At 41.2% G+C, this 24,300-nt stretch overlaps 1 protein-coding gene across 4 annotated transcripts in view; it reads left to right on the forward strand.

Moving 5' to 3' along the window:
* Positions 1-22,135, forward strand: part of inpp5d (inositol polyphosphate-5-phosphatase D) — a 149,706-nt gene extending 127,571 nt beyond the window's left edge. For 3 of the 4 annotated variants that reach the window (XM_072255668.1, XM_072255670.1, XM_072255671.1), the window contains 2 exons: positions 18,341-18,875; positions 20,510-22,135. In XM_072255668.1, the coding sequence (XP_072111769.1) occupies positions 18,341-18,875; positions 20,510-20,512 (538 nt within the window). In that variant the 3' untranslated portion in view covers positions 20,513-22,135. The remainder of the gene's footprint in view (positions 1-18,340; positions 18,876-20,509) is intronic. The other variant, XM_072255669.1, reaches the window with a different exon arrangement.
* Positions 22,136-24,300: the final 2,165 nt, after the last annotated feature.

A 24,300-nucleotide genomic window follows, 5' to 3' on the forward strand; every position in this document is an offset into this window, starting at 1 on the left:
GGATAGGTATAAAGAAATTAATTTACATTGCAAATCAAACAGAATCGATGCAAATTTCACTGGAACAGCATCTCAGGCATCTAGCTTCAAGTTAACAAATTGACCACAGTCATACCTGAATGTTATTCATGCTTTGACAGGTTCAGAGAAGGAACTTGTATTGCCTTTCATTTCTTTACACTTTTACAAAAGCACTTACAGGGGCTCCGAAGCACTTCCGCAGAGTATTCCACTAATGGTGGATAAAGTGTCACAAGGTGTTGATGATTTCTGCAGAATAATAGCCATGTCTTCAGAAAAAGGGCTCCTAGCCTTTTTATGCCATGGCCCAATGCCCCAAAGGAAGGGGTCTGTGCTCTCCAGGTTGGAAACCCCTGCTTTAGAAGAATACCCAGAGCTGCTTCTAATGATGCAGGGAGAATCTATTATTGGACCCTGTACAAACAGTGAAGATCTCATTTATTTTGTCCCAGTCAAATGTGGCACTTCAGACTGTGCGGTATACCCTCACTACTGGGTTAAGGTGTCAGCCTGGGTTGTGAGCAAAAATAAACCTCCCTACTCTGAGGAGAGTGACACTTGAGAAGAGATTAGGAGAGTGCAAACGTAGAAACATAGAAAATAGGTGCAGGAGTAGGCCATTCGGCCCTTCAAGCCTGCACCGCCATTTATTATGATCATGGCTGATCATCCAACTCAGAACCCTGCCCCAGCCTTCCCTCCATACCCCCTGATCCCCGTAGCCACAAGGGCCATATCTAACTCCCTCTTAAATATAGCCAATGTACTGGCTTCAACTGCTTCCTGTGGCAGAGAATTCCACAGATTCACCACTCACTGAGTGAAGAAGTTTTTCCTAATCTCGGTCCCAAAAGGCTTCCCCTCTATCCTCAAACTGTGACCCCTTGTTCTGGACTTCCCCAACATCGGGAACAATCTTCCTGCATCTAGCCTGTCCAATCCCTTTAGGATTTTATACGTTTCAATCAGATCCCCCCTCAATCTTCTAAATTCCAACGAGTACAAGCCCAGTTCATCCAGTCTTTCTTCATATGAAAGTCCTGCCATCCCAGGAATCAATCTGGTGAGCCTTCTTTGTACTCCCTCTATGGCAAGGATGTCTTTCCTCAGATTAGGGGACCAAAACTGCACACAATACTCCAGGTGTGGCCTCACCAAGGCCTTGTACAACTGCAGTAGTACCTCCCTGCTCCTGTACTCGAATCCTCTCGCTATAAATGCCAACATACCATTCGCCTTTTTCACCGCCTGCTGTACCTGCATGCCCACTTTCAATGACTGGTGTATAATGACACCCAGGTCTCGTTGCACCTCCCCTTTTCCTAATCGGCCACCATTCAGATAATAATCTGTTTTCCTATTTTTGCTACCAAAGTGGATAACTTCACATTTATCCACATTAAATTGCATCTGCCATGAATTTGCCCACTCACCCAACCTATCCAAGTCACCCTGCATCCTCTTAGCATCCTCCTCACAGCTAACACTGCCACCCAGCTTCGTGTCCTCCGCAAACTTGGAGATGCTGCATTTAATTCCCTCATCCAAGTCATTAATATATATTGTAAACAACTGGGGTCCCAGCACTGAGCCTTGCGGTACCCCACTAGTCACCGCCTGCCATTCTGAAAAGGTCCCATTTATTCCCACTCTTTGCTTCCTGTCTGCTAACCAATTCTCTATCCACATCAATACCTTACCCCCAATACCATGTGCTTTAAGTTTGCACACTAATCTCCTGTGTGGGACCTTGTCAAAAGCCTTTTGAAAATCCAAATATACCACATCCACTGGTTCCCCCCTATCCACTCTACTAGTTACATCCTCAAAAAATTCAATGAGATTCGTCAGACATGAATTTCCCTTCACAAATCCATGTTGACTTTGTCCGATGATTTCACCGCTTTCCAAATGTGCTGTTATCACATCTTTGATAACTGACTCCAGCAGTTTCCCCACCACTGACGTTAGGCTAACCGGTCTATAATTCCCCGGTTTCTCTCTCCCTCCTTTTTTAAAAAGTGGGGTTACATTAGCCTCCCTCCAATCCTCAGGAACTAGTCCAGAATCTAACGAGTTTTGAAAAATTATCACTAATGCATCCACTATTTCTTGGGCTACTTCCTTAAGCACCCTGGGATGCAGACCATCTGGCCCTGGGGATTTATCTGCCTTCAATCCCTTCAATTTACCTAACACCACTTCCCTACTGACAAGTATTTCGCTCAGTTCCTCCATCTCACTGGACCCTCTGTCCCTTACTATTTCTGGAAGATTATTTATGTCCTCCTTAGTGAAGACAGAACAAAAGTAATTATTCAATTGGTCTGCCATGTCCTTGCTCCCCATAATCAATTCACCTGTTTCTGTCTGTAGGGGACCTACATTTGTCTTTACCAGTCTTTTCCTTTTTACATACCTATAAAAGCTTTTACACTCAGTTTTTATGTTCCCTGCCAGTTTTCTCTCATAATCTTTTTTCCCCTTCCTAATTAAGCCCTTTGTCCTCCTCTGCTGAACTCTGAATTTCTCCCAGTCCTCAGGTGAGCCACTTTCTCTGGCGAATTTGTATGCTGCTTCTTTGGAATTGATACTATTCCTAATTTCTCTTGTCAGCCACGGGTGCACTACCTTCCTTGATTTATTCTTATGCCAAACTGGGACGAACAATTGTTGTAGTTCATCCATGCAACCTTTAAATGCTTGCCATTGCATATCCACCGTCAATCCTTTAAGTGTCATTTGCCAGTCTATCTTAGCTAATTCACGTCTCATACCTTCAAAGTTACCCCTCTTTAAGTTCAGAACCTTTGTTTCTGAATTAACTATGTCACTCTCCATCTTAATGAAGAATTCCACCATATTATGGTCACTCTTACCCAAAGGGCCTCTCACGACAAGATTGCTAATTAACCCTTCCTCATTGCTCAAAACCCAGTCCAGAATAGCCTGCTCTCCAGTTGGTTCCTCGACATGTTGGTTCAAAAAACCATCCCGCATACATTACATGCTCCTTGCATTGATACACAAAGCCTTCAGGCGCTCTTTTACAACTCTCTTAGCCCTTATACAATTATGCTGAAAAGTGGCCCTTTTTAATGCTTGCCCTGGATTTGTCGGCCTGCCACTTTTACTCTTCTCCTTAGTACTTTTTGCTTCTACCCTCACTTTACACCCCCCTGTCTCTCTGCACTGGTTCCCATCCCCCTGTTGTGAACTAACCTCCTCTCGCCTAGCCTCTTTAATTTGATTCCCACCCCCCCAACCATTCTAGTTTAAAGTCACCTCAGTAGCCCTCGCTAATCTCCCTGCCAGGATATTGGTCCCCCTGGGATTCAAGTGTAACCCGTCCTTTTTCTACAGGTCACGGCTGCACCAAAAGAGGTCCCAATGATCTCTTTTGAAACCTGGGAATAATTATCACTGAGTTTTTTTTTTCCTCTGCAACAAACCATGAAATAGGGTAAGAAAGTACCATGAGTTCAGAGCGTTTAGAACCCGAGGTCATCATTTTCCTTCCAAGTGTGCTACCTCTGTCATGTCACTAATAACTCAAATAGCTTCGTTTCTGGATTATATTCCCTGAGAAAGAATGGTTGCAACCAGAGGGAAAAAAATACCTTGAATCTTGGGGTGATTTCATTATACCCAAATGTAAATCCTTGCATATGAACAAATAAGCTGCAAGTTTGTTGAAGCAGGTTTCAGAAACTGAATTGAAAGGATATTGTCAAACAAGAAATGGGAATAATTTAAGACTACATCATAACGTGTGATGATAATACATTCCCTTAGGAAATAAAACATCACAGTAAAGAGCTCGATCCATTGATAATGGAGGTTAAATAACTGTATCTTGTCAAGGGTTTAATGAAGCTGAAACAAATTGTAATTGTGAGGATTGGGTAATGGGAATAAGGAAAAGTCGTGGTGAAAAAGTCCAAAAATATTCCTAACACGTGGGGAAAAAGAATGTTCCCACCAAAGCCTTTTTTAAATAGAAGTAAATTTATTGGAATTCAAAGCTGTCATACTTTCTGAACTTTGCATGCGTTCTAAGATTTTGAAACTGTTGGCTACGGAGATGGATTTAGAATGACTTCCATTGATTGGAAAATGCAAAACGGAATCCCATTACACAGGAAAGGATAGAGAGAGAACACAGAACTATGGGTGAGTAGGCTAACTCACAGTAGCAAAGAAAATGTTGGAATCGTATTTTTGGTTATGTTGGAACAGTGCGTTTAGAAAATGATATGCTGCAGTTCAGATTTATACAAAGAAACAATCTGTGAAAACCAAATAGTTTTCTAAGTCCGTAGCCAGCAAAGAAGAGGAAACTAGCAGATATGGAATATTCAGATTTTTTAAAAGTGTTTGGAAAATATAACCCAAGTAGTTATAAAATTGGTGGCATAAAATAGGGGTAACATGGACTGTAAATGAGTGATAAACAGACAACATGGAGGAGGAAGAAGTGGGACGGAGGTGAGCTGCACTATCTCCAGATTGTCACTGATGCTGCTGAAGTAAGGTATGAAAGGCTTGCAAAATGGATATGTTCAGAAGTTGTGGGAACTGTATTTGTACTTCAGTAAGAAAAATGAAAGAGCAGGACTTTCCTTTTGAAAGGCTAGGTGGAAATGTAGATTTTCATAGCTGAGTGTCTTTATAAAGAATCTATCATATTTGACAAAGCAGGAATAAATGTTGAAGAATAATAGTCAGCCTTCGTAGAGTTATAGAGAGATATAGCACAGGAACAGGGCACTGGGCTCGCCCATCATCAACCTGTCGCTACTCCTGCAGTAATCCTGTACTTGATTCTCCGCACCTTCAGGTTTATCCCCACCCCCAACATTCTACCACATCGCTACACACATGGGGAGTTTTTACAATGAGCCACACTTGTATGGAATGTGGGAAGAAGCCAAAGCAACCACAGGAAATTCCCCAGAATCACCGAGAGATCATGCATGCTCCACACCCATGTGCCCGAAGCCTGTTAGCCGAGTCACTGCCCTTCATTTGCAAGTGAATTGAAGCGCAAGAGTCTAATAATAAACATGAGAAAGTCTGCAGAGGCTGGAAATCCAAAGCAATGCACACAGAATGCTGGAAGAACTCAGCAGGCCAGAAAGCATCAATGGAAATGAATAAACAGTCGAGGCTGGACTTCCGGGTCATCAAGGGAATGGCGGCGTAAGGAAAAGGTCTCTCGACAAAAAAGAAGGTAAACTGCCCCATAATCAAATTTAGACAAATACTTAATTAATAAAAGGGGCAAGGATGATGTCTAAGAACAAGATTAAAAAGTCCACTCCGAAGGCTGATGAACATAAAGAGACGCAGCAAGGCGACGGGCCTAGCTCCCCCACGGCAAGCCAGGATGGAGATAATGAGGGGGAATCGGTGACTCTGTCCTTGATTCTCGGAGAGATTCGCGAGTTCCGACAAGATAACAGCAAACAGCTGGAAGATATTAAAGGAGAAATAGTAAAAACTAACTCGCGGATAGATGAAGCCGAAGCGAGGATTGTTGGAATTGAAGAGAAGCTACAAAACGCAGAGGAGTTGATAGCAGAGATGCTGAAGCTGCAAGACCAGCTCCAGTGGAAACTAATAGATCAAGAAGGCCGCTCGAGAAGGGAAAATGTGAGGATCTACGGAGTTCCCGAAGGAACTGAAGGTAAACCCGGATTGATGATCCCCTTTGTGGAGAAGCTACTTAGAGAGAACCTTGATATACCTGCCGCAAAAGACCTACAGATAGAAAGAGCTCACCGCGCATTGGCACCAGAGCCTCCAGCAGGCGCCCAGCCCAGATCGATTCTGGTCAGATTTTTCAGTTACAGAACGAAGGAAGAGGTGCTTAAAAGGACATGGCAAAAGAAAGGTTTCATGTGGAACAACTGCAAAATCAGTTTAGACCACGACTACGCACCGGGGATTCTTGCCAGACGGAAGGAATATACGGAAACACGGAGAGTCCTGAAGGAAAACAACATCAGATTCCAGACCCTGTATCCAGCTCAGCTGAGAGTCTTTTACGACGAAGGGACAAAAACTTACGCTACGGTGGAGGAGGCAACATTGGACCTGGCGGACCGGGGACTACCTATTAAAGTTATCACCCAACCGGAGTCGCTACTGGAGAAGATTCGGCAGAAGTCGTGGCAGTTGGTGGGGCGAGGACGCTCCACACGAACCAGAGTGTCAAACTACAAGGAAAAGCTGCAAATATTCAGACACGAATGTACAGAGAACACAGATTAATTAAGAGAAATGACTGAAAAGAGTAAATCGGACTTAAAGGTAAAATGAAAACTGGTAACTGAAGATAAACTAGGCGGAATAACTTGAATGATAGCAATATGGTCGAGACATAAATAGGAGAAAATTCTCTATGATTATTCAAACTGCTGAGGGCCCTCTAACACAGGGTGAAGATAGAGGTTATCCCTCTGAACTGAGGCGGGTCGGTGCTCAGGCCTCACTGTGGGAAGTTGGGAAAAATTTTCAAATGTTACACGTTCAAAAATGTCTAGGGTGTGGTTATGTCTTGGTTTACTGTTGAGAAGGGATTGCTTACTGTTTGGTTAGAAAAGGAGAGTGTTTTTTTTCTACTAGAGAAAAATGCAAACTGAATTGGTAAAAATAATTTCCTATAATGTTAATGGGGTTTTGAATCCAATTAAAAGAAATAAGATTATGTCTAAATTGAAAAAAGAGAGGACACAGATAGCTTTCCTCCAGGAAACACATATGAGCCAATCTGAATATGGAAAATTAAAAAGAATGGGCTTTAAGCATGTATTTTATTCATCATATAAATTGAGTCACAAAAGAGGGGTAGCTACTTTAATATCAAGTACTCTTAATTATGAACATATTTCAGAGACTAGAGACAAAGAAGGACAGTTCGTAAAAATCACAGGAAGAATAGAAGGTACAGAAATAACATTGCTGAATGTTTATGCTCCTCCAGGTTGTGAATGGTCATTTTATAGACACATTTTTGACCTAATGGTCAGTTCTCAAGGGGTAGTAATCTGTGGAGGGGATTTTAAAATTAGATTAAATCCTATATTAGATTCTTCAAGAATAGTTACTCAGAATAAACCTCTGACTCGGAAAGTGAATTCATTGATGGAGGAGTTGGGAATTATAGATGTCTGGAGGGAATTACACCCTACTAGTAAAGATTATACATATTACTTTTTCCCTCATTCAGCCTATTCAAGGATAGACTATTTCTTTATCTTTAATACAGATAGACTCAGGATAAAAAACTGTAATATTGCAACAATTGATCTGTCGGATCATAGCCCAGTCTCTATGTCTCTAATCCTGGAAAGGAAAATGAGGAAAACACTATGGAGGCTAAACTCGCATATACTCAATAACCCGAAAGTAATGGAGAGATTAAGGGGAGAAATCAAAGAATATCTAGACCTTGATGACACGGGAGAAACATCACCAGTGATCTTATGGGATACATTGAAAGCTGTACTGAGAGGGAAAATTATTTCCATTACCACTCACATGAAAAAAATCAATGCACAAAAATTAGCAGACCTTCAAGGAAAATTAAAACAACTTCAAGTTGTAGATAGCAACAAAAGTAATTCAAATCGAAAACAGGAAATTAGGAAATTGCAAAGTGAAATTGATGATATTTATACGTTGGAAACTCAAAGAAATTTTCTTTACCTGAGACAAAAGAATTATGAAGTAGGAGGTAAATCAGCTAGATTATTAGCATATAAATTACGAAAACAACAAGCAGACAATACAATTCATAAAATAAAGAATCCAAAGACAAAGCTTGTGGAGAGTACAATAGGGAAAATTCAAGAGAGTTTTGAAACATATTATCAAGAGCTGTACTCCCAACCCCGAGCCCCCAATGAGCCCTATATAGACAGTGTATTGAATTTTTTAGATCTACCTAAACTTACAGATTTACAAAATGAAAGTTTATTAGAACCAGTAACTGTCAAAGAACTGAACGTGGCCATCTCTAGGTTAAAGGCTGGAAAGTCCCCGGGTTCTGATGGGTTTACCTCAGAGTGGTACAAGTCCCTGAAGACACAGTTAGTCCCATTACTACTTAACACCTTTAATTGGATCTTGCAGAGAGGAGAAACTCCACCTTCCTGGAGAGAAGCGATTATTTCAGTTATTCCTAAAGAGGGTAAAGATAAACTAGAATGTGGCAATTATCGGCCAATTAGTGTTCTTAATTTAGATTACAAACTACTTACATCTATATTAGCGCGCAGATTGGAAAAGCTTTTACCTGGCCTAATCCATTTAGACCAGACTGGATTTATTCAACAAAGACCAACACAGGACAACATAAGGAGAACTCTGCACATATTAGAACAGGTTAATAAGAATGAGACAGAGACAATGGTAGTAGGATTGGACGCTGAGAAAGCTTTTGATTCGGTTAGTTGGGCATTCCTATACAGAGTGTTAGGAAGATTCTGCTTTCAAGGAAAGTTTATTAAAGTAATTCAGACTCTATATGACAGCCCTACAGCCCGAATTAAGATAAATGGGGACCTCTCTGACTCCTTCATCTTAGAGAGAGGCACTAGACAGGGATGCCCAATTTCTCCTCTCCTTTTTGCGCTATATATTGAACCGCTTGCCCAACTAATAAGACAGAGCGAAATCGTAAAAGGTATCAAGGTGGCAGGGATTGAACAGAAAGTGGCATTATTCACAGATGATGTTTTGGTCTATCTGAGTGAACCAGAAAAATCATTTATAGGATTGTTCACACTGTTGGATGACTTTGGGAAAATATCAGGTTATAAAATAAATGTAAACAAAACGCAGGTTATGTCCCTAAATTATACACCATCCAAAAAATTGCAGGATACATATGATCTTAAGTGGGAAGCTAAATCATTAAAATATTTAGGAATAACCCTGCCGAAGGATCTTTCAACACTGTCACAGGAAAATTATGGGCCATTAATCTCAGAGATAAAAGCAGATATGCACAGATGGAATCTTATCCCCTTTTTAAGTTTAAATTCAAGGATAAATACTATAAAAATGAATATTCTTCCTCGGTTATTGTATCTTTTCCGTACTTTACCGGTGGAGGTGGATGATAATCAATTCAGGGAATGGGACAAATGGATTTCCCGCTTCATTTGGCAAGGAAAGAAACCTAGAACTTGATATAACACCTTACAGTTAGGGAAGGAAGGAGGTATGGTTCTTCCTTGCCTGAGAAATTATTTTCATGCCTCACAGATAACCCCTCTGTTATATTGGTGTAATAGGGAATATAAGGCTAGATGGAAGGAAATAGAATTTGGATTAGTTGACAGTTTTCCTCTTCAGGCCTCAATAGCTGACAAAGGATTGATGGCCCAGTTGGAAAAATTTAAAAACGCTTGGATAAATCTTACATTAAAAGTATGGTAGAAGGTGGTTAATTCATGTGGAATTAATAACATGTTAAAACTCTTTAGATGGTGTGCATATGATACCGAATTCCTTCCCAACAGAGGAGATAAAAGATTTGAGCTATGGATAAAGAAAGGTCTTACAACCTACCTCTCATTTATAGATAAAAGAGTATTACAAAGTTTCCAAATCCTGCAGGACAAACATGGCCTAGAACATAACGACTTTTTTAGGTACCTTCAAGTACAAAACTATGTTAACCAGAGTTGTAGATATACAGACCTATCAATAGTAGAATTAGAATTTTTCAAGATTCTGAATTCGGCTTGCAGTTCAATACCTAGTAAATCAGTTTCTCGATTATATAATGCACTCTCCCATGCTAAAAATGTAAATACACTGTATATTAAAGAGAAGTGGGAGAAAGAAGCGGGGTTGGTACTTTCAGAGGAGGCTTGGGGGAAAATCTGCAGCTTTCAATGGTCCTCGACTAATTCTTTGACTTGGAGAGAACATTGTTGGAAAAACATTATAAGATACTTCAAGACCCCATATCAGGAAAAATATAAAGATACAAATGTGATGTGTTGGAGAAGGTGCAGCTCCAAGGAGGCAAATCATTTTCATATTTTTTGGGATTGCCCTAAATTAAGTCTATTTTGGGAAGGTATTCATAGAACATTAGTTAAGGTACTTAGGTCCCAGATACCTCTGAACTTTGAGACGCGCTATTTGGGGCATGTATTGTTTCTTGAACAGAAGGAAGATATAAAGTTGCTGCAGGCCCTCTTAGCGGCAAGTAAGAAATCAATCACTAGAAAATGGCTAAATCCAATACCACCTACATTAGAAGATTGGTACGAAATTATCTTGGAAATATTTAAAATGGAAAAGTTGACTTACTCCCTGAGAACTCAAAAAGAAAAATTTTATCAAATCTGGAATAAATGGATTGAATATATAACCCCAATGCGAGCAGACTTTAGATGACTCTCCTAATGATTTAAACTACTCTTCTCATCAACACAGTAATATTGCTAACGTAAGCACCCCTAGTCTAAAGGTTTGTTTTTTTTTTGTTTTCTTTTGGAAAATAGAGAATTAACACAAGTAAAGGGAAAGATTTGGGAAAGGGATAAAAAAATGAAAAAATTAAGTAAATAAGTACATAGGGATTGGATAATTATGTCTGCGGGCAGGAGCAAGCATGAACAAATTAGGATATAAACACCTACAATGGTTGATACATAGGCTTATATACAACATTTTGGACCAGTGGAAATGGTCCAGAAGGGTTATATGGAAACTATTATTACCATTTTTCTTAACAACTAATTCCATTACTTAGCCTAATAGGTTAGATCTACCACAGTACATAATTATCTATTTAAATGTTTATTTTCCTTTTATATCATCTCAATGTGTACTTAAGAATGTATAAATAATTGTAGTTTTATACATATAAAAAAATGGAAAAGGTTATATGTGTGAAAAAAGTACATGATATTTGTGAATTCCTTATCCAAATAAAAATAAAATTAAAAAAGGAAATGAATAAACAGTCAACATTTCAGGCTGAGATCCTTCTTCAGGACTGGAAAGAAAGGGGGAAGAGGCCAGAATGAAAAGGTGGGGGGGGGGGATTGTGAAGGAGGACAGCTGAAGGTGCTAGGTGAAGCCAGGTGGGAAGGAATGATAAAGGGCTGGAGAGGAAGGAACCTGCTAAGAGAGGAGAAGGAGGAGGGGAGGTGTAAGGCAGGTGAGAAGAAGTAAGAGGTCAGAGTGGGGAATAGAAGACAAGTGAAGGGGGTGGGAAAATATTTTTACTGGAAGGAGAAATTGATATTCATGCTAATGGATTGGAGGCTATCCGGATGGAATATAAGGTGTTGCTCCTCCACCCAGAGGTGGCCTCATCTTGGTACAAGAGGAGGCCATGGACCAACATGTTGGAATGGGAATGGTAATTAAAATGTTTGGCCACCAGCAAGTTCCACTTTTAGGTGCTCAACAAAGTAGAAGAATGTAAGTGACTATTGATGAAGACCATACTTGGAATACATTATTGATCTTATACCTAAGCATGGATATTACTTGCCCCCAAAGTTAGTGGAACTATGTCGACTGGGATGAGGGCATTGTCCTTTGAAGAGAGATAAAATGCATGTGGCTTCTTTCCTTAGTGAGGTGACCCCATTGAAATGTGTACTGTATTTCTGGTACATTGTTTGACCAAGCCACTTGAGATAATGCTTTACCAGTGAGGAGATCCTGAAGTTATTGGTCAGAACCTTAGAATAATGGACCACTCACTAGGACCAAAATAAAGAAAAGCTCTAAAGGTTGTGAATGTTTGGGGTCATCTACCACGGAAAGTTGTACATGTTCTGACATGGCATACATTCACATCACAAATCGACATATCTTTGATAGCAAGTAATCAAGGTATATGAGGGAAGTTTGGATCTTAGATCAACTATAATCTCATTAAATGGTGAAGATGTAAAAGGTGGAGGGCAGACTCCTGGTCAGGTTGTAATGGTGGGACCCGTGATGAATATTAGATAAACAAGTGGGAATGAACGAGCTCTTAAAGATAGCGGAATCAAAGGTTATGGGGATATGGCAGGAGCTGGATACTGATAGTGGATGATCAGCCATGATCACAGTGAATGGCGGTGCTGGCTTGAAGGACCGAATGGCCTACTCCTGCACCTATTGTCTATTGTCTATTGAATTCCAATGACAAAAGCTGATGTGAAAAATGGCTGAGGTACCTACAAATGAGCTAGAGTCCATTCAAAAGTGTCATAGAAGGAGTTTTAGTTATTCTAGGAATATCAAGAGAAAACTGAAATTGTTCAGAGATCATCCTCTGAAAACCAGGATTTCTGCTCCAAGCCCCAGCTGTGTGGATATTGGCCCTAAAACAAGAACATACAGATTGGTAGAGTCTTCCATATCTGTCAAGATCTTTACCATCAATTCACAGCAAATTATTGATGCAATGCTTCAGCCAAATTTACACACAATTAAGGCCTACAAATTAAGAGCACATTGATATGTGGCAAGTGTTGACTTAATGAATTTACAACTTAAAGACATCAGTGCAAATAACCCTATCTACTTGTCCATTAATAGCCTGCCGGTATGTCTATTGATAATCCTCCTGTTTCCAGTTAGTAACCTTTCTTATAATCCTTTAGTAAAACAAACTTGCCAATTACTATCGTTCCTAGCAGCCTAATAATAACTTTTTCAGTAGTCTATTAAAGCCACCTCTGTATTCCAATAACATAACACACAGTTGTTCACTAAAATGTTTCTAGTTCCTTCTTAGTTATTTTTTGCACCAAAATGAAACTATTTCTGTAATTCCAACTATAATCTCGTAGTCTTCATCATAATAACAATGACTTTAGTACATTGAAGTAATCTGGTTTACTTCTTTATAAACCCTTTCTACTAATCATTAATAAACTTCTCTGTTTCCAATTAATATCACTGTTTAAGCAATTAATAACAATAAAATGTTAAAACTTCCTTGGTCCTTTAGAAACCCTCACCCAAAACCCACTAATAACTCACTAAGAAGTTGATTGGTGTCACCTGTTGTCACACTCATTACCTTTCCTTCATGTCCATTATTAACTCTTCATGAAACACATTAACATCTCTCTGTATAATTCTTCATAGCACTCAGTACACCCAGAAATGGTTGTGCAGTCCTTTAATAACTCCATTGTAATCCATTTATATGTCATACTGCACTCCTTCAACAACTCTCTCATAGTCCATTAATAATTTTTGTTAATAGCTTTACTAATAATGCATCAATACATCTCCCTAATAGCTCTCACTGTCCATCAACAGCTCCTCCATATCCTGTTTATATCACTCCTTATAATCCATCAGTAACTCTACTGATAGGTCAGTAATTATTTATAACATTCTCTGTACTTCAAGTATTCTCCAAATAGTCCACTAAATGCTTTCCAAATCCTTCAGTAACTGCATTCCCTTATTAAATTTCCTTACAATTCATTAATGACTCTATACAACTGTGACTCATTAATGACTCTCCATGTAGTTCTTAACTAACTCTTTTGCCATTTAGTAACTACCAATGTACCCAGTAAATAACTCACTGTAGCTCATTGATAACACTCCACAGAATCTATTAATAGTTCTCCATGTGATTCATAGATAACCCTCTCTATAGACCATTAATAACATTCTGTGTGGTCTATTAACTGTCTCTACAGTCCATTAATAATACAGTACTTAATGTGTTGAAGTATTAATGCTCCATTCTCCATTAATAATCTATCCTGTAATTTACCTTTTAATAATTCTTTGTGCAATCTGTTACTAACTCTTTCTGCCATCCATTATTAGCTCTCCATGCAGTCATAAATGGTACTTCTGAAGAAGCATTAATAACTCCAAGTGTAAGTTGTTAATAACATTTCCTGCAACCCATCAACAAATCTCTATATTTCCATTAATAACTCCCTATGTAGTCTGTTTAGACATTTATAGTCTTCTTCATAGGTGAATAATATCTAATCATAAGACTAAAAGCCATAGGAGCAGAATTAGGTCATTTGGCCGATCGAGTCTGCTCCGCCATGCAATCATGGCTGATCCTTTTTTCCCCTCCTCAACCCCGTTCCCTGGCCTTCTCCCAGTAACCTTTGATGCTGTGTCCAATCAAGAACCTATCAATCTCTGCCTTAAATATATCCAACAACTTGGCCTCAACAGCTGTCTGTGATAAGAAATTCCAAAAATTCAACACCTTCTGGCTAAAGAAATTTCTCAGCATCTCTGTTTTGAAAGTGTGCTCCCCTCTATCCTGAGGCTGTGCTCTCTTGTCCTAGACTCTTCCACCATAGGAAACATTCTTTCCTCATCTACTCTGTCTAGACCTTTCAACACTTGAAAGGTTTCAATGAGATACCCCCTCATCCTTCTGAATTCCAGCGAGTACAGACCCAGAGCCATCAAACGTTAGAAACATAGAAAACCTACAGCACAATACAGGCCCTTCGGCCCACAAAGCTGTGCTGAACACGTCCTTACCTTAGAGCTACCTAGGCTTACCCATAGCCCTCTATTTTACTAAGCTCCATGTACCTATCTAGGAGTCTCTTAAGAGACCATATTGTTTCCGCCTCCACCACCTACGCCGGCAGCCCATTCCATGCACTCACCACTCTCTGCATAAAAAAACTTACCCCTGACATCTCCTCTGTACCTACTTCCAAGCAACTTAAAACTATGCCCTCTTGTGCTAGCTATTTCAGCCATAGTGAATATTGAAGCAAAGTATTCATTAAGTACCACTGCTATCTCCTCCAGTTCCATACACACTTTTCCACTGTCACACTTGATTGGTCCTATTCTCTCACGTCTTATCCTCTTGCTCTTCACGTACTTGTAGCATGCCTTGGGATTTTCCTTAAACCTGTCTGCCAAGGCCTTCTCCTGGCCTCTTCTGGCTCTCCTAATTTCATTCTTAAACTCCTTCCTGCTAGCCTTATAATCTTCTAGATCTCTATCATTACCTAGTTTTTTGAACCTTTCGTAAGCTCTTCTTTTCTTCTTGACTAGATTTACAACAGCCTTTGTACACCACGGTTCCTGTACCTTACCATCCTTTCCCTGTCTCATTGGAATGTACCTTTGCAGAACCCCACGCAAATATACCCTGAACATTTGCCACATTTCTTCCGAACTTTTCCCTGAGAACATCTGTTTTCAGTTTATGCTTCCAAGTTCCTGCCTAATAGCCTCATATTTCCCCTTACTCCAATTAAACATCTCCCTAACTTGTCTGTTTTGAGCATTTCTTTGCTTTTGAAATACATCTATCTTGCACCTTCCTCATTTTTCCCAGAAACTCACGCCATTGCTGCTCTACTGTCATCCCGGCCAGCAGCTCCCTCCAATTTACTTTGACCATCTCCTCTCTCATACCACTGTAATTTCCTTTACTCCACTGAAATACTGCTCCGTCAGACTTTACTTTCTCTCTATCAAATTTCAAGTTGAACTCAATCACGTTGTGATCACTGGCTCCTAAGGACTCATTTACCTTATGCTCCCTAATCACTTCCGGTTCATTATATAACACCCATGTAATCCATTAATAACATTAAGTAATCCATTAATAACACTCTAAGTGGTCTGTTACATTCCCTTCCTGCATTCTATCTATTTCTATGGGTCTTCCATTAATAAATCTCACTGCAACCTAAACATAACTCCCTGTGTACTCACATTCCCAGACTCTCTGCTTCCCATTACTGTTGATTGCTCCAGTCTCTTAATAACCCCAAATGTAATTTACGAATAATCCCTCCTTTAGATCATGAATAATTTTCCTTATTGATGATTGACTGTCCATCTATTCCATTAATAACTTTCAATATAGCATATTAATAATTTTTCCTATATTCCATTAATAACCATTTATAGCCAACTGGTGACTCCCCATATATACCATTAATAACTACCCATGCAATCCATTAATAACTCTTCCCATAGATACTTTATAGATACCCCATTAATAATCTCCCAATTATAAACTAATACTCCCTGCCCATTGGTCTATTAATAACATACTCTGTAGCCTGTATTTCACTAATAACTCTCCTTGCAGGCTATAATACCTATCCCTATATCCCTACTAAATATTAGTAGGGTCTCCTAATATTTAACCCTATCATCATTTAATAGTTCTCCGTGTCATATTGTAATAATTATCCCTGCAGTTAAATAATATATTCTAATGCTATTTGTTAATAACATTCCCTTCTCTCCATTAATAACTCCCCATGTGTCCAGGAATGTTCAGCTCTTTGTCCAGGACTATCTAGAGACTCACTTTTATGACTCTCTCAATATCATATTCTCAAGTTCCTACCGTCCTTTGATTGTTCTCTGTTCAACTGCTCAATAAATCTCTGTAGTCTATTAATAGCTGTCTATTGTGGATGATCAGTAATCTCCCTGTGATTCATCAATAGCCTCATACAGTGGGTTATATGCTCTGTTTTATCCTATTAACCACTCCCCATGTGATCATTCTTAATTCTAACAGTGATCTATAAACAACCTACCATATGAAGTATCAGTATGTCACAACAAGTCATAAAAGGTTCATACGCTGAGGTAGTAAAGGACCACAGAAAGATTTCTATTCCTCCCTATAATTTATTAATAACCTTATATAAGACCTATTGTAGTCAGCCATTAGCCAGGATGTCAATAACGGTATCTATAATTCATTCAGATCCTCCCTCTGACTACTTAATGATACTCTGTATCCGAGTGATAATTTTTCATGTAGTACATGAAAAATGTACCTTGAGTAACTTGTAAATATTTCTTCATGGTTCGTTATGACTCTTCCTAAAATCCACTGATGAATCTCGTTTGTCGGTTAATGACTCTCCATGAAATCCAGCAATCCACGTAGTCTACTTATTACAATCTCCTTTTCAATCAATTAGTTAATCCCTCTAATTCCTCTCTCCATTGTGCATTAATAACACTCCATGTATTCCTTTCATAATTTATTCCTGTGGCCCATTCATAGTTCTCTACGTAGTCCATGAATTACCCTCCCAATAATTAAACAAATAATTTATGAATAATTTATGAATAGAGATCAAGTCAACCAGCAGGGCTGTAGCTGAGGCAGCAGAGAAAGGATCAGCATGGGTGTGGACCAAGTATGTCCAGAGGGCAGATAGTCAGACAGTGTGTACATATCTTGCAAAGCCTTCAGTAATTGCATAGACACCTGAAGAGTAGACTATCTATTGGATGGAAGTGACCAACAACTCTGATAGAGGCAGATGCTAAGTTTTTAAGCTCACCAGTGGGAGGTGGTGCTTTAGCACTGCTGGCCCACCACCTCAAGGGAGTCTTGATCATAAGTGGGCCGAAACTCCTGAAGACAGGTGGCAGATCAACTGATGATCCCACTGGTGATAGCACAGGACAGTTAACATCTTAGTCCACGTGTATTTTGTAACAAATAATTTATGAATAATCTTTCCTGTAATTTATTAATAATTCCTCGTGTACTCTATCAGTAACTCTCCCTGCTATCCATGTGACTATAATATTCACCCTCTTGTCCATTAATAACAGTCCATGAATTTAAATAATACAGTGGTATGCAAAAGTTTGGGCACCCCTGGTCAAAATTTCTGTTACTGTGAATAGCTAAGGCAAGTAAAAGGTGAACTGATTTCCAAAAGGCATAAAGTTAAAGATGACACATTTCTTTAATATTTTAAGCAAGATTACTTTTTTTATTTCCAAGGTAGAAGGAGATGAGTTATTAACTTCAAACTTTCTGCATAATCACTGAAAGAGTTGAACTGCACGTGCATGTAACGAGAGTTGTATAACTCATCGCCTTCTACCTTAGGCCACGAACTTATCAATCACCCCTGCTGTGGACCACTTTCTGGAGGTCCAAGACGCCGAATTCTACAAAGAAGGGATCCGTATGCTTCACAACCACTTGGCTAAGTGTGTAAATGTAGGAGGGGACTATGTTGAAAAATAAATGTGCTAGGTTTTCTAAAATTGACTCCTCCTACCTTAGGCCACAAACTTATCAATCACCCCTCTGTGTGTGTGTGTGTGTGTGTGTGTGTGTGTGTGTGTGTGTGTGTATTTATATATACACACACACTGTACAAAAAACAGCAAAGTGTGCTGACTGTGATGTATCTCTTTGGAGGTTGCATTCCAAATCTTGAATCACTTTCTTGCACGGGTGCACAGGCAGCATTTTACATATATTGACTCATTCTTTGATTCATGTTGTAATGTCACCTTCTATGTTTCTTTAACCAAACAGCAGCATCCCTGAAAATTCCTGGAAAATAAACTCACCAAAAAGCCAAAGGAAACCACCAACCCCATCGTGTGAGCAGAGGTCAATAGAGATGATTAGTAATCCCTTGTATGAAATATTTGAACAGAGGCCGAACACGGGCTTAAAGAAAGAGCCAGGGTCACCCTGGGCCCCAAGGAAAGAGGCCCCAGCAGTTGCAGATAAGATCTCTGCCAATAAACTGACCAAGTCAAGTTGGCAGGTGCTTCCCCAGACACCAGCGGTCCGGAATTGCTCCTACACTGTATCAGAGATGAAGAACTCGGCCCAGGAGAAGCCACAGACCAAACAAGCACCTGCCACAGCTGACTTTTCCAAGACAGGTACCAGCCTGCCCAGCACGTGGGCCCCCGTGCCCAACAGACCCCCACTGCCAGTCAAGAGTCAGAAGGTGCGGGAGCAACAGCACGCACTGAAGGACTACAGAGAAAGCACAGAGATCACGGTTCAAGCCAAGCAACGCGGCAACCAAGGTGTAGGACAGCAGCCCAGTGTCTCGGTGAGTAAGATATGTCTGCTATAAATATCAGCACTCGCGGATAACCCTCATATGGAATTCAAAAGATGCATTTATTTTAATCAGGAACTAAATTACGAGGGGCACGGGGAGGGAGAAGGACTCTCCAGCTGGGCTGAATGGCCTGTTTCATTGCTAGAAATTCTATCCAAGATTCCCTTTACCAAGTTTCTATAAGAAAAGTACTGACAGCGTGAAGAACAATCTGACCTACTGATTCCATTGGCAGGGCCTTCCTCCCCACCACCACCAATATGGCCCAGTGCTGATTTCAGCTCCATCCTCATAGGTTGGGATGTGGGTTTGTTCAGGCAAACTCTGGCTAGAAATGTCTTCGCTTTCTTCATGTGCTGCAAAACCTACATTCAACGCAATGTCAAATGTAACTGCAAGTCAGGGACTTCCTGTGGGTTGCCAGAAATAGAGGATTTATGTGTGAGTTCTGACTTGTTGAAGGCAGCACAAGTGTTATGGGGTTCAACAGTAGCCATGTCCATTAATGTCGGTGGTGTATTAGCACAGTGTTTCACTCAGCTATGTCACAGCTCCAGGGGAACTTGAGGGTGAGTTAATGAGTATGCGAGAGTAGCTTTGAGAGAAATAGTGGGGAAATGGGGGATGGTTCTGGAAGCCAGCATGGGTCAGACTACCCTGCTCTGTACCACAAGGAAATAGAGCATTTGTACAGTGTGAGAGAGAGCCCCTTTCGGAGTGTGCACACCCAGTCCCACCTGGCACATGACTCACTTGTGTAGCCTTTGCTGTGTGACCTAAAGGAGATCTGCTCAGCTGGTTCGGGTAGGTTCCCATTAGGTAGGGAGTTTTTCTACTGCTCCCTGGTCCTTCACCCCACCAACTGAAGTAACTGCCCTTCCCCTTGCAACAATTGGCCATCACCCCCACAAGTCTTCTGCCCAGGCACAACACCACCCCCAGTCATCTGATGACTATTTTCTTATCACAACACCAATTTGGCCCGTACCTGCTAACTTTCCTGAGGAATGACTAAGTCAGCTGTCAAAGCTTATTTCATTTTGTCTGTGGGTCGGATGGGGATGAGGGGGAGGGGGGGTTTTCCATAGACACGTTGCACCTGGGGGTGTTGCACTAGTTTGTATGGTGTTCAGTGGTCACAAGTCAGAAGGTGGTCAAAAATAAAGAATGACCATTAAATGCCCGACGTATTCCGAAGCCATCGATGTTTTTAACAAAGACGTTATCCTTGTGTGGAATTCATGTGCCTAAGCACTGTGCAAAGCTCAAAAGAGTTTTGAAATAAGGGGAATTTTGGGGGCTAGAGGTTGGAGAGCTGTTGAGAGGAGCAGGAAGACCAGCTGTAGTGTAATCATCATAACTAATTGTTAATGAAAATCAAAAGACTGCCTGTCGGTGGACTTGTGAAATAAAACCAGAAAATGCTGGAAAGACCCAGAAGGTCAGACTGCAAATGCAGAATGAGAAACAGACTTAGCTTTTTCAGCTGAGGTCTCTTCCAGTCGAACTGAGAAAGAGAGAAAACAATTAAGTTCTCTGTTTCCCTGTTCTGACAAAGGGTCTTCAATAACATTGGCCTGAATTGAAAACCTGATCACAAATCTCTCTCTCTCTCTTTGCAGTGATCAAGACCATGTTTGTGATCCTTGTCAGGAACTTTGTGAAAAGTAAAGCATTTCCTTTTTTCCTGTTTGCTTTTACTCCCTTGACTGATGTAAGCTGTGGTCCTTTGGTTGGCAGAATTCTTTCAATAAGATATGTACCTGAGAGAGACGTGATTGAATTCAGTACTGATGCCAAGGAACTGGAATTGAGGATGCCCAGGTGCCCTAATAAAGTTTCAGAGTGACAGGAGTTTTGAGAACCACCTACTCGTCACCCTGCCCTCAACGTGCACCTATTTCGTTGGCGACAGGGATTCAGCCTTTGGATTCATCCTCACACCTTTCAGCTGGATCCAATCCAGGTGCATTGTAGCTTCAACGCTCAGCCTGTTCTGCTGAACTCCCAGCCAGAAGATTATGAGAGCCACATGATTACACTATAATCAGCGTCTTTCAGCTCAGGCAACAACACTATTAACATGGATCATGGCACCAGAATAGTCCGCCCGTTTGGAATGCATTAAAAGGAGAAGAAAGAACTCACTTTACTATGGCACTTTCCACAAATTTGGAACATCTAGAGGCGCAGCCGCTATTGAAATGCAGGAGATATGGCACACAACTTGTGTCTCACAGACAGCAATTCTATGTCTAGGGTGTTGATAGGGGAATAGATATTATGCAGCACATTGTAAATAACTTCACTTCTCTTCAGCTTTTAACCGGGAGCTTTCTCGTTATTACTGGACAGACATGCAGAACTTCAGTTTAACACCTCATTGGCCATGACTGACAGATCAATGCTCCCCCAGCACTGCACAGCAGCACCAACCTGCCATTCTGCTGAAGTGAGGTGAAAAGAGGCTTGAACCTTGGGCCAGCTGCATCAGAGATAGGGACACTACCCACTGTGCTGTGGCAAGAAGAGTTTCTTTGGTTGGGATACAGAGGCATGGCTAGTGTGAGAAAGATTATGATTTGGTTGTGTGGGGACGAGAGAGGACTGGGGGAGAAGTTAGACTTATGCATCAAAAACCATACAGTGACACTTGTGTGCCTTCGGGTTTTGTCATTAGTTTGCAAATCACCTGGGAAGTTCTTCCCTGCAGGTTTAGAGATAGTGCAATCTGCCCCTGTGTGAAATGCCACATGAGATACGTTAACTCTGCTGTCCATTCTTGACATTGAGGAGATGACAGTGGCTTACGCCCTAAGAGGCATTGTTGATAACGCCTCCTCTCTACCCCTCATACCCTGCACATGCCCACACTCTCTATTCCAAGAGGTTTCACACTCGTAGGTGTCACCAACTCTGCTGCCATTGCTGTAGGAACAACTGCATATGAGAAGAAACCATTTTACTGCCGCTGCATCATTCACTTGTCTGGGACATGACTGAGGCCACTAACAGACTGCCAAGAATCGGCCCCTGTGTAGTCTTATGCTTTAAGGGATGTCAGTGGTAGACGGTATCAGGCTCTTCGATGCCTTTCAATTCTTTCATCTTTCCAATACAACAATGTTTTTCAAAATTTTAACATTTTTGTGGAAATTAACACTTCGCCTCCATTTATTATTGAATGTACAATGACAACCCTATGAAAGAGAGCATGGATGAAATAAAATACTGTCGAATTAAGCATACACTTTTGTTCTTGACCCCATTTGATGCTACTGGCTCATGTGATCCAGACTAACATTTTCCAGCATAACAATACATCCTGGTGGTTTGGTGGTATTTTGTCTCAACTTTGCACATACCCACAGTCTGAAATTAATACTTTTAGCAAGGGTGAACTATTTTAAATGCTCCCAGTGGCATGCATTTCAAATAGCTTCTGACAACCAAGTCCAGCACCTGGACTTCACATGTGGCTTAGCCTGGTGGAACTATTTCCACTGACCGGAGAAGAGGCAAATGACATTACTGGCACCTTAAGACCAGTCGCTTCAGGCAAGTGGAGCTCATCAGCCGTGGTTGGCAGCTCATTGAGAAGCAGGAAAACTCTGATCGCAAACCTCCGCTGCCCTTGCAGCTATACCCACTCATGGGGAAAGCTTCGGGAGTAAACTCCAAGGAAAATTCTGGAGCTCAAATCCCTAAGGCAGTCCCACATTGAGTTCAACACTGACAGGCAACTCATGTGAACCACTGGTGCCCAATTCAATAGGTTCGATAGTTACATTTAATGTCAGAAAAATGTATACAATATACATCCTGAAATTCTTTTTCTTCGCAAACATCCACGAAAACAGAGAGTGGCACAAAGAATGAATGACAGTTAAATGTTAGAACCCCAACGTCCCCCCAGCTCCCCCTCCAACGTGTAAGCAGCAACAAAGCAACAATCCACCCCCTCCCCCACCAGCAAAGAAGTATCAACACCCCACCCCCCCACCAAGCACTCAAGCGTGCAGCAAGTACCCCAAAGGCTACTCGTTCACCTGGTAATTCAACATATCACAGGCTCTCTGTCTCCCTAATAAGGGAAAAAGGTGTCCCCGTTTCACAGCGAGAGGGGAGACATAACAAAAGAACTCACTGGTTTATGGTGTTAAAAGTCTGTTGTGTCACTTTTTCCGAGCTCTGTGCTTCTGGGTTGTATTGGTCTCTGCACCAGATACATGGAGAGGAGAGGGTGAGCCTGCTACCTTGTCAACAGCTTACTCTCCATATCGTAGTGCCCTGCATACCACAGAGACAGCTGGGGGACAACACCCCGTGGTCGGGGCCGACCAAAGGAGGGCCTCGAGCAGTCGTGAAGTGCTCCAAAATGCCACTTCTGACAATCAGTTACTGAGGCAGTTCAGTAACACTGCTCGTAATTCCGGGCATGGGGTTCAATCCGGACCTCTGTCTGTGTGGAGCGTGCAAGTTTCTCCCTACCACTGCATGGATATCCTGCGGGTGCTCCAATTTCTTCCCGCATGACAAAGAAGTGTGAGCTGATTGGTTAAGTGGCCGCTGTACTGTACATTACCACTAGTGTGTACATAACAAGTAGAATCTTAAGGAAGTTACATTCATTGTCAGAATATTGAATACAAAAGTCAAAAGTACATTTTTATCTAAGTATGTATACTATATACAGCCTTGAGATTTGTCCCTTAAAGACAGCCACAAAAGAACCCATTAAAAATGAAGACTGTTAAATACCCCATGTGCAAAAAAAAGAACAAATCATTCAGCAATAAAAAAGCAAATAACATTCACAACTTAAGTTCATGAAAGTGAGTTCACAGCCACAAAGCTAGCCATCACTGCAGTTGGTGCAGAAGCCCGTTAGTTGCAGGCCACAGCCTCAGTTTAGCTCAGAGATTAAGTAAACCTCACAGAGCAGCGAGCTCAACACTGGCCTGACCCTCACCTCTGGCACCAACATCCTGAGCTTTTCAATCCGGCCCGGTGCTTAACTCAGCCAAATATTGGCTCATTCCTGGCTCTCGGACCCAGGGCATGCCGCTTTGATATGCTCTTGGGCCCTGCTGCCTTGACTCAGCCCCTACCTGACTTTTCCAATCTGATCCAGTGCTGAAATCAGTCAAACATAGGCGAGTTCCTCACTCTTGGGACCTGAGCCTCAACACTGCCTTGCCTCGCCTCAGATCTGCCTATTCGAACTGGCTCCCAGCCCACCCCAGCAATGGCCGAACATTGGTTCGTTCCTCGCTTTCGAACCCAGGCCCTGCCACCTCGATACGGCCCATACATGCCACGCCACAACCATCCTGCACCTTCGAGACTTCCGTGCACACCGCAAAAATGCCAGGTCGTACAGGCAGTTCAGCAGCTCATCTCCTAAAGGCAA

This window comes from Mobula birostris, chromosome 4, assembly GCF_030028105.1.
Source record: "Mobula birostris isolate sMobBir1 chromosome 4, sMobBir1.hap1, whole genome shotgun sequence".
NCBI classification, from domain to species: domain Eukaryota; kingdom Metazoa; phylum Chordata; class Chondrichthyes; order Myliobatiformes; family Myliobatidae; genus Mobula; species Mobula birostris.